General features: G+C 52.4%; 1 protein-coding gene across 1 annotated transcript; it reads right to left on the bottom strand.

The window, feature by feature from the left end:
• On the bottom strand, positions 1–13784 carry GRK1 (G protein-coupled receptor kinase 1). The gene is made up of 7 exons (XM_036456440.2): positions 12514–13784; positions 10416–10543; positions 6993–7150; positions 6016–6099; positions 3598–3722; positions 1788–1989; positions 1–553 (listed from the first exon to the last, which is right to left on the bottom strand). The coding sequence occupies exons 1-7, from the start codon at positions 13210–13212 to the stop codon at positions 255–257; spliced, it is 1695 nt and encodes a 564-aa protein (XP_036312333.1). The 5' UTR covers positions 13213–13784; the 3' UTR covers positions 1–254.
• Positions 13785–15655: the final 1871 nt, after the last annotated feature.

The following is a 15655-nucleotide window of genomic DNA, read 5'->3' as shown; positions in this document are numbered from 1 at the left end:
GCTGCACTCTGTCCAGGAGCCATGGTTGTATCTTTTTTTAGTGGAATGGGGCAAAAGAAGTGGGCTATTTACAAGCTAGAGCTCCTGACCCTGGGCCTGGAGTCTAGTGGCTCTGTGCCTCCTTCTCCTGCCCCTGCTGTGAGCAGCTCGGCCACACAGGCAGGAGCTGCCTGTCACCACACGAGGGCTCCACTGACTGACAAAGGTCTATTCAGCCCTGCCAGCTGTGGAGAGAGTTCCCTTTTCCTCCAGGTCTAGGAAACCAGGCACATTCCTGACTTGGAGGAGGGAGCAGCTTCCTCCACGGTGATCCCCTTCATGTCATTGGGCATCTGCCCGTCAGCACGCCACACATTCAGCTCCCCAAAGATGCCCGTCTCAATCATCTCCTCCTGCCAGGGGATGGAGCAGTTGCCGGTGGCAAATTCCTGGAAGAACTCTGTATCTGCTTTGTCAAAGAACACACCTTTGACTGTGGAAAAGGCCCCTACGTCCTGGATGTTCTTGGCATAGACAGTTCTGGAGTCTGGGATGAAGGGGGGCATCAGCATCCCTGTCGGAAGACGGAAAACACAGGTGTGAAATGGCTCAGGGAGCAGGGCCATGGTCTGGCTGCTGCCTCCCTGGAGGGGTGTCTGAGTTGCTAACAAATCAGCGCAACTGAGAGGGTCCTGGGTGTCCCCCACAGAGCCCCGACATGAAGGACAGTGTGTTCTTGCCTGGCATGGTCTCCTCCCCTCCTCACCGTAGACCCCCTACTGGTGCCCTCAAGCCAGCCTCCCCTGCAGGTCAGACACCTGGAACCCAACACGCTCAAAGATGAGTTTCTCATCCTTCCAAAGCCAGCTTTTCTCTCAAACCTGCTCAGGGGGCGATTCCCCAGTCACCAGACACAGAACTTTAGTCGCCCAGGACTGACCCTGCCTCCCTCTCACTTATCACCCGCTCCCTCCTTTCAGCTCATGGATGGGCTGCCAGACCATTGCAGTGACCTGAGGAGTAACTCTGGCTCAACTACTCCAGGTTCTAATCGCTCAAAGCTGCGTGTCCTCACCCCAGCTTCGGCTGGTCTGAACCGCTCTCCTGGTGAGCCCCCTTCAGATCAGCCAGGACTCACCTCTGTTCTGATCCTTTCCTGCAAAGGAATTTCTTGACTACTCACTGTTCTCGGGTTCCTGCCATCTAGTCACATGTTTACATTCTCTGGCTGTAAATTCTGGACATGTGATTGTGTCCTACACTTTTCCCTCACAGACACATGCACACAAGCACACACATACATACATACATACATGCACACATAGAGACACATACATGCACGCACACACACAAGAGCCTGCACATGACACCTGGTAACAAATGTTGGTTGAAGGAATGAATTTCTCCCAAACAGACAGATTGAGCTATCCTGCCTTGGTGTGGATCATGGGTTCTATGAAAGAACAGGGTATGAAAATGCAAAACAGCAGGCTTGGATCAAAGGCCAGCCAGTATATTCCCTAGATATTACATTCAACCTTTTCCATACTCCAGAAGGTGTCCTAAAAGGCCTAACCCATTAACACACAGTCCTGGGTGCATGGGGGATGAATAGAGTACTAGACGGTGGTAGTTTTCCTAGGGGGCTGGAGGGTAGCTATTGGAAAAGCATCAACCAGGTGTCCTTGCTCTGCTGACATTGAGCTAAGCCTAGATGATGACTATAGGATGGGTCAGGCAAGCAAGAGTCATCTAACAGGCCTACCCCCCTCTCCCCCAACCCAGATCCAAAGGTATGCCAACAGTACCAGCCTCGAGCTGTCTCCAATTAATGTCTTTAAAGAGGGGGTTAACTCGGAGCCCATCACAAGTCCCATCTCTAAACCCCAGGCGCTTCTCCGGGTCCTTCTCCAGCAGTGCCTCACAGAAGTCCTTGCTGGTCTGGCTGAACTTGTCAGTGTACTTGACCGCCTCTGAGAGGATCCTCTGCTTGAGCTCCTTGTTCTCCACCTGCATGGTGGAACACACATCATGTTAAACCCCTGCCAAGCCCACTAACATCGTCAGAGCTGGCCCCTCAGGCTCCAGGAGACTGGCCAGCCCCTGTTGGTGTCTGGGCAGGGCTAGCACTCCTCTCAGAAAGAGGCCGGCCCCTCCTTCACACCGAGGCAGAGGTGATGGGAATACCTAAGTGCATTCTCCTTCTCAGCATAGAATGGCTCAACATCCCCAGTGAAAGGAGTGGAACCCTAAAGGTACTGGTCAAAGTTGGGGTGCAGTACAGTTTAAGGAGTTCTGGTGGACATATTATATATAATCACTTATTAGCTATTCGAGAAAAAAAGAATGAGAAGGAACAATAAGTCAACTTCATAGAACTGGTAGAGAAGTCTTCTAACAATAGAAACATTTCATCTTGTTTTGAATCCGCTTTATCAAATATAAATACACATACCACAAAGCTCCATCTTCAGTGACGTGAGGGAAGGGTTTTGATCAACAGCTAGATACTTCACCACCATCACCCCAAAATTCCCCTGTGCCCTCTGCAGCCCACCTTCACCTTGACCTCAGGCAAACACAGACCCATTTCTTCTCACAATAGAATAGATATGCCTTTCCTAAAATTTTCTAGAAATGACACCATTTAATTAACAAGTTTGAGGCCCGTTCATGCTGTGTGTGTATTTAGGTTCCTTCCTTCATGTCACTATGGAGACAGGAACTGAAAGACATGCTTGATTCACTTTGGGCATCTCATAAAAGCCCATCACGTTTATTAACACACAGCAAATAGGGAGTGTGCTTGGGGCTGTGGGTCAGTGAGAGCTCTGAGATGGGAGCTGGGAGCTTCTATTGTGGCCCCACCATTGGTCTTACTCTGCTCTTCCAAGCTGTTGGAAGTCAGGAGAGAGAACTGGTGACTAGAGGTCAAGGTGGAGCTGCAGAGACACAGAGGGGCTGGTGTGTTAGTCATGGGAGCACTCTTTGCTCTTAGAAGATGGGGGACAGGATTGGGGCCTGGGACGGACACTCTAGGTCCAGGCAGAAGACAAGAATGGGCGTGACCTCCATACTAAATGAGGTGGGTGGGTACAGGTACCATGTCTAAAGACTGCCATTCACACCAGGCTCCCAGTGGTGCCTCCACATTCCCGGTTTATGGAGATGCATGGGGCAGAGGAGTGTGGGAGGCCAGGGATCAGTGCGCAGCATGGGATGTCCACTTTCCTCCAAGACATTAAAAAAAAAAACTGCTGTGCTATACCTGAAGCAGGTCATGTGGTTTCTTAGCATCATGGGAGGGGGGCTCTTAGTATTCATCTACAGGGAAGAGGACAAAGGCCATCAAAGGAACCAGGCCAGCTCCAGGGGAAGGGTGTGAGTGCTGCTCACAGGGGAAGGCTTGGGAAAGCTTAGGCACCTCTCATCCTGAGCTACGTGAGATGGAGTCACTGTGTCTCTTCTCTCCTGCCCATGAAGGACCTTCCATGAAAAGCATTATGCTCAAGATTTAAGCAGCTCCGCACCAGGTGAGCTGCAGCAACACCTCCTCCTATGACACCCACCCAACAAGGAGAGTCAACCCCAGGACAGCTGCAGAGGACCACCTCCTACCTTCTCTCCCCGGGCTCGGAAGGGTCCTCTGGCCGCAATCATCTCATACAGCGTCACCCCCAGGGCAAAGTAATCCACAGAAAAGTCGTACTCCTCACCCCGCAGAAGTTCTGGGGCCATGAAACCTGCCAGGCAAGAGCACAGTGTGGACTCAGAGACGCAGCTGCACAGAGCCAGTGGTGAGCACAGAGCTGATGCTCCCATGGGCGCCTGGTGACGTCTGTGGTGTGGCTGCCCTGTGCGCTGTGGGGTGCTGAGCAGCACCCCTGGATTCCATCCACTATTTAGCATGCCCTCCCCAGTTGTGACAACCAAAAATGTCTCCAGACATTGCCGAGTGTCTCCTAGGAGCAAATTGCCTCTGGTCGAAACCACTGCTCTATACACATGGTGTGAAGCTTCATCTCCCCTTAGATCCACCATGACAGTCAGAGCCATGGTTCTTGCCTCTCAGGCACCAGTGTGTGACCTCGGGAGCTATCTCTGTGTGTGGTTGTGAGGGTAGCAAAGGCAGGCACCTGAAATGGCATGTTCTTGGTTACGGGCACATCCCCAGTAGGGGGTGTGCAGGAGGCAGCTGATCAATGTTTCTCTTTCGTCGATGTTTCTAACTCTCTGTCCCGCTCCCTTCTTCTCTGTAAAAAATCAATAAAATACATATATTTTTTAATCAATAAAATATATTTTTAAAAATAAAAACAAATAAATAAATAAATAAATAAAAGGGAGATGTTCTTGGCAACACCAGCCAAGCCACTGTGATTGCAGAATCATTTCTTCCCAAAAAGGTTACAGGAGTCAAATTCCAAAGAACCTCCTGGTCCTGAAGACACCTTTATAAATTCCGCTTATCGAGGAGTTACATGATAATCCAGACTGCTCAGACTTTGTAAAAAAGATATGTTCAACCAATCACAACTTCTAGATTTAAAATGGGGTCCTAGAGACGGGCCAATCAGACCACAGGGATGCTGTCATCTCCTGTGAGAAATAACTCAGTGGCATCTCTAGTCTGTTCCACCCAACTCAGTCCCAAACGATGCATCCTTTTCAATCCTTGGGTTCTTACATGACGCCTGGGCAAAGAGCCAGCAAATACCTGTTGTATGAATGAATAAATAAGTTAATGAATAAATACTACTTAGTTACTAATTCCTCCACATATTGACTCATTCCCTGTTCCTGGCTGGAAACTCATTGAGGACAGAGATCATACCTTATAGCTCTTAGAGAGTATCCCACTGGCAGGCACAGCCCTCTTCATGGTCAATTGCAGAGGCTCAGAGGCTCAGAGGCTCTAGCCCTCAGTGGAGCCTAGGGTTCGTGCAGAGGGGCTGAAGAAGAAGGATCCAGAAGGCAGCCCCCTGTGGCTTTGCTGAAGGCCCCAGCCTTATAAGTTACCCTAACATCTACTGAGACCGGTTTGGCTCAATGGATAGAGCGTCGGCTTGGGGACTGAAGGGTCCCGGGTTCAATTCCGGTCAAGGGCATGTACCTTGGTTGCGGGCATATCCCCAGTAGGGGGTGTGCAAGAGGCAACTGATCAATGACTCTCTCGCATCGATGTTTCTAACTCTCTATCTCTCTCCCTTCCTCTCTGTACAAAATCAATAAAATATATTTTTTTAAAAAATAATAAGTTACCCTAACATCAGTATCTGCTGCCACCCTTCACCTGAGCCCAATTGCTCAGAGCCATGCTTGAATGCACTGGTTAGGGGAGCCACCCCCCTGGAAAGCTTCATCCCTTCTGTTCAAAGAACAGCTGTAGCTCCGTGGCCACAGCAAAGCCTATGGGGCCCTCTGGTGGCTGGCAGGGTCCTCTCACTCGGCACAAACAAGGTCAGGCTATATCCTGGAGGTCAAACTACTTCAAATCCTGGCTCTGGAGTTTTCTGGGCTTTCTCCTAACAATCTGAATCACCCTGGAATGCGTGAGTAGTGTTTCCACTCACTTGCTCATGCCAGGAATGGAATGTCATAGACTTGGGCTGAGGATCTAGAAATTCAAGAGTAGATCTTTCCCTCAATAAAGCCACAGATGAGGACAGACACTGTGGTGACAGGTACAAACACCAAAAAAAGCCCAAACCCCAAAGATTTGAAGGATTCTGTGACACAAACAAGAAAGCCATCAAAGGTGGAAGCTTTCAGTACAGAGGGCACAGCACATTAAAACCAATCATGGTTCTTCAGGCAGGAGGGCTCCTCCTTGCAGTGGGCCCCAGCTCCTGCTGCAGGGGTGCAGTCCCACTAGCCAGTCCTTCTGGTTTCACTCTTTGCTCTGGGGATGAGGGAGCCGCTGCCCTACAAACCCCCAGCCCTCACCGTGCCACCTACCCCAAGCCATGGGGACGCCAGGGGCTTCACCCCTTCTCTTGAGAGACACTGCTCCCATCCTTGCTCTCAGGCTCTTACCTGGGGTCCCTGCATAGCCCTTGGTCTTGGTCTGCCCTTCCTTCAGCTCTACGGCCAGCCCAAGGTCGGAGATTCGGATATTCCCTGGAAAGTAAACATGGGCTGAGGTCATGTGTGGCGCCACAGAACAAAGGCACCTGGTGTTCCTGGAGCCCACAGGAGCCAAGAGCCAGCCTCTGCACACATGCATACACGCGCACAAATGCTCATGCACATGTGCACACATAAATGTATCTGCAAACACACGTGCTCACACCTACTTACACATACACACACACTCATGAACAGGTGCAGACACGCACACATGCGCATTCACACACTCACATGCACACTCCAGGGGGGTGTCATGAAGCCTAAGCACCCAGGTGTCTTTGTCCCAGTTAAACCACAGAGGAATGGAAGGGTCCCATCAGCGCCTGCAACCTGAATTCGGAGCATAACCCACCCAAGTTCTGTTTCCTCCTCTGTCTTCTCTTCCAAGCTCTGTAGCAACAGCCTTTGGGAATGCCCATGCATTTGTGTGACTCGGTGACAGAAAGGGAGGTAAATCTAAAGGGATATACGCAAAGGAAGCCTAAATCTCTATGTTTCTTTTCTGGTAAGAATCCCAATTTGACAGAGAAGGCAGAAAGAAAAGAGTGACAGAGTGAGGATTGGGCCATAAAATCTTCACTATTTACCAAGAGTTCCACACACTATAGACACTCTGGCTTAGCTCCCTGTAACACTGGGTGCCGCATTAGGCACCAAATTTCATCCAAGTCCACCCAAAATCTCCATCTGGAGACAATGCCATTCGGTTGCAAAATAGCTAAAGGAACAGTCAACAACCTTAAGAAATGTCTTGGTGCCACTTAAAGCTCTGACGAGCATATGTCAAAACCAGCCCCTACCCCCTACAGATGATCCAATGGGCCACAGAGTCCAGCTGGCAAGGGGAGGCCAGGAGAGGAGGCCAGATGGGGCGGCTGCCTCACCTTCGTCATCCAGCAGCACGTTCTCAGGTTTGAGGTCTCGGTAGACGATGCCTCGCTGGTGCAGGTGCTCCAGGCCGCTGAGGATCTGGGCCGCGTAGAAGACGGCACGTGGCTGCTGGAAGCCAGGGTTCTCCTCGTCCACATTGTAGATGTGGTACCTGGAGGCAGACTATGCGGAGGCCTGTGCTTTTCTGGCACGGCCACAAGAGCGTGAAGATGGTTGGGGTGGAAGTAACATCTTGGGAAAACAGGGAGGGCCTCAGAACCCTATGCTGTGTCCGTAAAGCATCTGGTCATTTTGGAGCCTCAGTATTTAGCCTGAAGAGCCTGTGGCAACATTAGGGCCCCTGGCAGCTGGTGCCCACGCCCTCAAGATCTTTCCCACAGGTGTTATGGGGGAAATGAGGCAGCAAAGTTCAGTCCTCTCGCCTCCCAGCTCTGGCCTGCAGGGCCATTCTACTACCACCAAGCGAACAAGTAAGGGCAGAAGGGGGCATAGGAAGTCTGCATGAGCAGCCTGAGTTACCCAAATATAAGCAGTCAATACAGAGTCATGTAAGCCTGTCGGCTATTTCACCCAACCCGGACATGCAGACTCCTGGCTAGGCCTGCAGCAGGACCCTCTCCCAACCTCAATCCCCTGTAACTGTCCTTCCTCATGTTTTCCACTGCCTCACTTTGCACAGGGGCAAAATATAACAAATAAAAGGAAATAAATTACACTAGATAGCAACCAGGGAGAATAGAGGCAGATCAGGAAACATTAAATATATATATATATATATATATATATATATATATATATATATATATGGAGAGAGAGAGAGAGAGAGAGAGAGAGAGAGAGAGAGAGAGAGAGAAACCCTAAAATCAGCCTGAGAATGAGACAACTGGAATCCTAATATATAAAAACCCTGGGTCTGTTATATCCACAACAACTGGGAGGCTCAACCAACCAGAAGTCAGTCCCACAGTCAGTGATGGGTTGCCATGGTGACCCAGCACTGACTGCTATGGCTCCAAGTACAGTGACCCAGCACTGACTGCTGAGGGGGTTATGAATCAGGCCCGGAGACAGGCCTAAAGATAGAAGCAGCGTCTGATCCGTAGCCTCTGTGGCAGCTGTTGATCAGCACTTGCCTCTCTCTTTCTTTCCAGCCTGGTCAGCAGCAGCACCTCTATTTCTCTCCAGGCCTCTACCAGGGCTGCTAATCAGCCCTGCCTTTCTGATCAGACCCTGTTGATAGACCCAGAAATGCTGATTGGCATAGAAACCAACCAATTAGAAACAAATCTGGGTCAACTGTGAGGAGCCAATGACTGCCTAAGAGGTGGAGCTTTTGATGCTGACTAGCATAGAAACCTACCAATCAGAACCAAATTGGCCAGCAGAGGAGGGCAGTTAGAGGCGAGATTAGGCCTGCAGAGGAGGGCAGTTAGGGGTGATCAGGCAGGCAGAGGCAATTAGGCACAATAAGATCAGCAGAGAAGGGCAGTTGAGGGAGAGATCAGACTGGCAGAGGACAGTTGGGGCGATCAGGCCAGCAGGGGACAGCAGTTGGGGGTGAGATCAGGCCAGCAGGGGAGGGCAGTTGGGGGGGGACCAGGCCTGCAGAGGAGGGGAGTTGGGGTGATCAGGCCAGCAGAGGAGTGGTTAGGGGGAGATCAGCCAGCAGACAGAGGCAGTTAGGCAGGCAAGCAGTTAGGAGCTAGTGGTCCCAGATTATGAGAGGGATGTCCCAGATTGGAGAGGGTGCAGGCCAGGCTGAGGGACACCCCCCCCCTTCAAGAATTTCATGCACCAGTCTTCCAGTCTATAGATATAAAATCTTAAGGGTCCTTTACAACAGAATGACTAGAATGACTAGAATGACCAGTTGCTATGATGTACACTGATCACCAGGGGGCAGATGCTCAATGAAGGAGCTGCCCCCAGCCCGCATGCTCCAATCACCAAGCAGCAGTCCCTGATTGACCTGCCATGGTCAGTCTGCCAGCCAAACTCCTGGTCCTTCCCCCCAGCTGGCAGATCCCAATCGCCCTATTGGAGCTGGGCCCTAGGCTGGGACAGGGAACCAGGGTGGTGGCAGTGGATGCAGGCTGTAAGGGAAGGAAAAAGTGGGGATGCTGGGAAGCAGGACACCTGATTGGTCCTGACCACTGGCCAGGCTTAGGGACCCCACCTATGCACGAATTTCGTGCACTGGGCTTTTAGTATATTATAATGTTGTGTAGTATGGTACAGTGTAATGCAATGTACTAGAGTATAATATAATATAGTACAATCCAGTGCAGTATGGAATGGTATAATATAGTATAGTATAGTATAGTATAGTACAGTACAGTATAGAATAGTATATCGATAGTATAGTATATGGTATAGTATAATGTTGTAGAGTGCAGTGTAGTGTACTAAGGTGTAGTGTGGTGTAATATACAGTAGCATAATGTAGAATGTAGTACAGTACAGTATCATGATCATTTCTACCCTAAGTCATGTTATTTGTGCTTCCTAGGCCCCTCTGCTCCCCTTCTGTGTGACCTTACAGGAGTTACTTAGTCAAGGACTCAGAACCCTCATCAGGAAAATGGGGCCAACTAACTTACTTGGCAGAGTTCAGGGGAGATGAACCAAATGGGAGAATGCAAATAACAGCAACAGCCATGCCCCCTTGTGTGTAAGCAACTGTGACCCTCTTAGTGCCTCACACGCACCAGCCTCCTCTCCACAGCCTTTGAACACCGGTGTCATTGTTATACCCAATTCACAGACCAGCACACTGAAGCAAGAGCTGTCAGGTCGCCCAGCTAACAAGTGGGTCTTTCCCCCTCTGAGAGCCAGTGACCTGATTTCCCCTGGGAGCCCAGGACCGGGCCGTCGGATCCCTGGCAAATCAGGCACCGTGCATTGCTGCCACCCGGTTCTCTCTGCCGATGACAAGCAAAGCAATCGTTCCCAAAGTTGGCCACATCGTGTTTCCAGCTCTGCCGCCATCCCCAAAAGCGGGTCATTGATGAAGATCATCTCCATTTACCAGTCTTTTCCATACAAGGCCCTCAACTCCCCTGAGGTTCCCACTACCCCTTTACTCACCCGCCCCAACTAGCACTCAGCCCACAGTTCCCCGTGCTGCCCACCCTACTAACCACCTCCCATCCACACAAACCGGAGGACTAGAGCGCCGTAGCCCCACACCCTCACGAGGTTCCTGAATTTCACATGGGACTGAGGACACATCATTTTGAGTATCAGCAAGCGGAAGGCAGAAAAGAGTGGATTTTGATGGGGCATTTCCTCAGATGTCACCGCTGCCTTAGCAGTGAGAAGCGGCCTCATTGGCCCCAGAAGTCCCCTCCCTAAGCTGAGCCACTCCAGCCCTCCCAGCCCCCAGCTCCCACACGGGAGAGAGGAATCCTACTTACCTTAAGTCGCCTCCATTCATGATGGTCATCACCAGGCAGAGGTCAGTTTTGGTTTCAAACGCATAGGCCAGAGAGACTATGAACCTGCTGTGTACTTTCGACAGAATCTTCTTCTCTACCATAGCACCCTGAAAAGCAAGATGTCCAAAAAACAACCCGGGTTAGGCGGGAAAGTGGCGTCGCCATAAAAGACAAGGTTCTGCAAACCAGAAAGCACTCCGACAACATAGGCGCAGAGTTGCAGATACATTTTAAAAGTGTTTTTGCAAATTCAGATGTGCAAATGAGTCAGACAGAGCACTTTCCTGCAGCCTCCAGTAAGGGGCACTCCAGACAATGCATCTTAAACATGTCAGGTGGGGGGTCCAGCTCAGTCCCTGGCTGCCTATTCATTGCTGACTTTCCTTCCTGTCCTTTCTTTTATATATTTGTACTTTTTTTATTTCAGAGAGGAAGGAAGAGGGGGAGAGAGATAGAAACATCAATAATGAGAGAGAATCATGGATCAGCTGCCTCCTGCATGCCCCCAACTGGGGATTGAGCCTGCAGCCCAGGCATGTGCTCTGACCAGGAATCGAACCATGACCTCCTGGTTCACAAGTCGGCGTTCAACCACTGAGCCACGCCAGCCAGGCCCCGCCCTTTCTTACATCTAACCAGTCATCCTGCCAAACTCTCAGCGCCTTTCCTCCTGGCCAGACCTCTGGCAGCGGATAGTGAGGTCTCAGCCATCCTGCACCTCTGTTCATGTTCTACCTTTATTGGAAACCTCGTGGTGTCCATTGAACATGGTTTTTAAAGTTGTGTTTGGAATCCCTTTCGGAAGGAGGAGTGTGTGGTGTTGGGAGAGGCCCCTTTCTGTCCATGTGGCCTGAGAAGACCTTGGGTTGACTTCACTTCATGCTATGTTCAGGAGCGTCCTGACCGTGGGTGAGAAGAGCCTGTAGCGCTCTCATTGCTGGATTAAAATTACAGGCAGACAACCAAGAGGGAGGGATAACAGCTTCCCCACAAAGTCTCACCATCCAGGAACCCTGGGAGGGGTGCTCTGTGGAGGCTGCTGAGCACCCCGAGAAGCTGCATTCCCCCCACCCCTCATTGGACTGTGCAGCAGGAAAGAAACAACAAACCGTGCAGGACAGAGTGTGGGGCTGAGGGATGAGCTCCTAAGACCTAAGCAGCTTTCGCTGATCCTGCCCAAATGGGCTCTGACTCCAGCTGGAGAGAGCGGACCCCACTCAGAGCCTCCACTCCGTCCCCGTCCCTGGGACACTGCCCTCGGGGAGCAGCCTGCCCCCAGCGTCACAGGCAGGCTCGGCCTCACATAAAAGACAGCCCCCGGCCCTCTCCATTCCCCGTGCATGCGCCATCACAGCCAAAGCCGGGGCTTGGGAACGCTCCAGAGAGTCCGCATACAGACTGGAGGACAGTCCCAGACGGCCTCCCCAGCAGGGCCGCTGTGCTTGGTGGTGCTGGTGGAAACCAAGGGCAACAGGACGTGGCGCGTCACCCACACCAACAGATGCCACGACCGCTCTCCAAGATGGGACATCAGCCAAAACTGGTTTGGCTCAGTGGATAGAGCGTCAGCCTGCGGACTGAAAGGTCCCGGGTTTGGGGATTCCGGTCAAGGGCATGTACCTTGGTTGCGGGCACACCCCCAGTTGGGGATGTGCAAGAGGCAGCTGACCGATGTTTCTCTCTCATCGGTGTTTCTAACTCTCTCTCTCCCTTCCTCTCTGTACAAAATCAATAAAATATATTTTTTTTTTAAAAGGAGCAGCTGGACACACCGTGCCCCGGGCCGGAGACCGCAGGGGCCACACGCCGCCTCCTCTGCCACTCCCCTCCAGGCCGGGCGCACGGCCGCTGGCACCGGCCGCTGGCACGGCACAGCTGGGGCTGACTCAGGTCAAGGAGACGCAGGTGAACTAGAAACCGGCCATGGCTGCACGACGGGAGGGGTTCGGTGTCCAAACAGTAAGGTGAGCCAGCCGCCTGAGCCCCCGAGGGGCCTCCCAGCCCAGGGACCCCACCCCACCCGCCCATCTGCCAGACCCAAGAGGTGCCCTCCACCGTGCCTGGCCGCGCTGCCCACCTGGTACCCCTTCCTCTTCTTCAGCCTCTTCTTGTTCAGCCTCTTGCACGCGTACATCTTGCCCGTCGCCTTCATCTGGCAGGCCGACACCTCCCCGAAGCCCCCTTTCCCCAGCACCCGGAAGTCCAGGAACCAGTCCTCGCCCGTGGGCTGCGCCTCCAGCCACTTCCACTGCAGGAACCGCTGGAAGTGCAGGCTGCCCAGGAACTCCTGGAACGGGGCCTGGCTCAGGTGGGCCAGCGTGGCCTGCAGCAGGGGCTGGAAGAGCCCATCCCCGCTCGCCACCGGCCCCTCCCGGGCCTTGGCTGCCGTCCCCTCGTCCAGGAAGCCGCAGAAGAGCTTGGCCTGGGGGTCCAGGTACTCCGCCAGGATGGCCCGGGCCTTCTGCGGCCGCAGGTCACCGTCGATCGTGTCGTAATCCTCGATGTCCTTCCAGAGCTCCAGGGCCGGCACGTGCCTCCCGTCGGCCTTCAGGAACTGCTGGAAGAGCCGCTTGCCGATGGGCTGCTCCGAGCACACGCTCTGGAACCGCAGGTCCAGGCTGGCCCCGAGGGCCTGGCACTTGGAGAGCGGGGGCAGCTTGAGCTTGGCCCGGTACTTCTTGTCCCGGGAGGGCGGGCCGCTGCTCCCATCGAAGCTGCCCCGGGCGGTGATGAAGGCAGAGTTGGCCACCACCGTCTCCAAGGACCCGAAATCCATCCTGGCGGCGCCCACCTCCTGCCACTCAGGCGCCGGGGGCCATGAGCGAGGCCTTGGCGCCGATGCCCAGTGCGGGCCTGACCCGCTGCCCTTGGGCCTGTGCCCGGTCCCGGCTGCAGGGACAGGAGGTGTCCCGGTACAGGGATGACTGGGGGCCACACCAGGAGTCCCCGGGAGCCCAGCTGACACAGCTCAGGATAAATCCCAGCCCGGGGTTATGGGGGATGCTCTTGGGGTGGGGCAGCAAGCAGGTGCCAGAAAAAGACAATCCCCTAAGCCGCTCCCAGGAAGATTAGACGGCCAGCCGGCCGGGCTCCTTCCGCAGAAGCCAGCTGTCTTGGCAAACCCCAGGACACCCCAGAGATCCCGTCTTTCTAAGCCGCCTCTGCAGCCCTCTGGCCTCAGCAGCCAGGAGGCCGCCCATTGGTTTCCTTGCTGAGACAGGAGGCCGGACTCAAGGGAGAGGGGCCCCAGGAGAAACTTTAATGTAGGAGGATGCCTGGTTTCTTTCCCGGGCAGATTTTATTTCTATCTTAAAGAAAAATAGCCAGGGAGAAGAAAACCTGCTGAAGTGGGAATTGAGAGAGAGAGAAAGAGAGAGAGAGAGAGGGGAAAAAAACAAACAAAACCCACAGGGCACAGCATTCTGCGTATCCCCTGAGACCACTGGCCCTGAGGAACCGGCCAGTCTGAGAGCTGACTTGTCCTGTCCTGACCTGAGCCTGAGAGGGCGGTGCTCCCGTGTCACATTGTTGGCTCAGACATAGATACCCCGGCACTTGCTGAGAGGACAGCTCTATATCAGTTCCTTCCCCTCGCTTGGGGTTGCCTGCAAAACCAAAATGCCAAGAGGAGTATGGAGTTTCCTCAAAAAACTGAGAATGGAACTCCCACTCCTAGGAGTATATCCTAAGAAGCTATTGATAGAAACACCAATCAAAAAGGATATATGGCCGAAGCTGGTTTGGCTCAGTGGTAGAGTGTCGGTCTGCAGACTGAAAGGTCCCAGGTTCGATTCCGGTCAGGGGCATGTACGTTGGTTGCGGGCACATCCTCAGTACAGGGTGTGCAAGAGGCAGCTGGTCAATGTTTCTCTCTCATCAACGTTTCTAGCTCTCTATCTCTCTCCCTTCCTCTCTGTAAAAAAATCAATAAAATATATATTTTTTTAAAAAAAGGATATATGCACCCCTATGTTCATAGAAGCACAATATACAATAGCTAGGATTTGGAAACAGCCTAGGTGCCCGTCAGCAGATGATTGGATCAAAAAACTATTGTACATCTACACAATGGAATACTATGCTGCCATAAAAAAGAAGGGATTCTTATCATTTGCAGCAATCTGGATGGAATTGGAGAACATCATGCTGAGTGAAATAAGTCAGTCAATGAAAGAGAAACACCACATGACCTCACTCATTTATGGATAATAAAGAACATTATAAACTGATGAACCAAAAGATAGATACAGAGACAGTCAAATTTCAGGGGGGAGGGGAGGGAGATCTGGGGAGATAATAGATCAACAGAAGGACTTGTATACATGCATATAAGTACAACCAATGGACACAAAACTCTGGGGAGGGAGGGCATGTATGGGAGTGGGGGAGAGGGGATTGGCAAGCTATGTACACATATAATACCTTAATTTAAAAAAATGCCAAGAGGAGCTTTCAGGTGAGATTAGGACAAGGAAACAGAAGAGGTGTGCACGTGCACACACACACACACCTGCAAGCTACACCCAGTGCTGAGGCCCCACACAGGAGTGAGAGAGGCCAAGGACACACCTGGGGCTCAGCTGAGGGATACCTAGGACACACCTGGCATTCACCCAGGGCACATCTGGGGCACACCTGACAGGCACCTTGGGCACACCTGGGACACGTCTGGGGAGGCCAGGACCAACAAAAATGTTGGTTTCATAATGCTGCAGCCTTATCTGTCTATTCTACCACACAGTGGGTGCTCAGCAAATGTTTGGGAAAAAGTGTCAAGGAAGTGAGGAGGAGGCTGGTTGTAGTTTAAAGAGGAGAGGAAATGAAGGGTTTCAGAGACGAAGAAAGCCATAGCCAGGTGAGGTGGGGACCTGTGCATGATGGGAGAAGAGTGTCTGAGGGCAGTGAGATTCTGCCAGAGGGTGTGGGGCAGGCGGGACCCTCTGAGGCAGCTGGAGAGGTGGAAATGAGGACTCGATGGCTGTGCAGCCAGTCTTCCTGCCTCCCTGCCTCTCAACCAAGCGGGCTGTGGATCCAGCCCAGCCACTTATATTTTGTGAACCTTAGAACAATCTTTCTAACCTCGTCCTGACTACACCATCAGAGTCCAAATGGGACATGCATCCCCTGCCAGCGTTCCCCCTGTGTCTTGGGTCAGGGCTTCCACACGGCACCAAGCAAACTGCCTGGGTAACTTGTGAAATAAAGGTTCTGCCTCCACG

This window comes from Pipistrellus kuhlii, unplaced genomic scaffold, assembly GCF_014108245.1.
Source record: "Pipistrellus kuhlii isolate mPipKuh1 unplaced genomic scaffold, mPipKuh1.p scaffold_m20_p_3, whole genome shotgun sequence".
Lineage (NCBI taxonomy): Eukaryota > Metazoa > Chordata > Mammalia > Chiroptera > Vespertilionidae > Pipistrellus > Pipistrellus kuhlii.
This window is presented reverse-complemented; position numbering and strand designations above follow the sequence as displayed.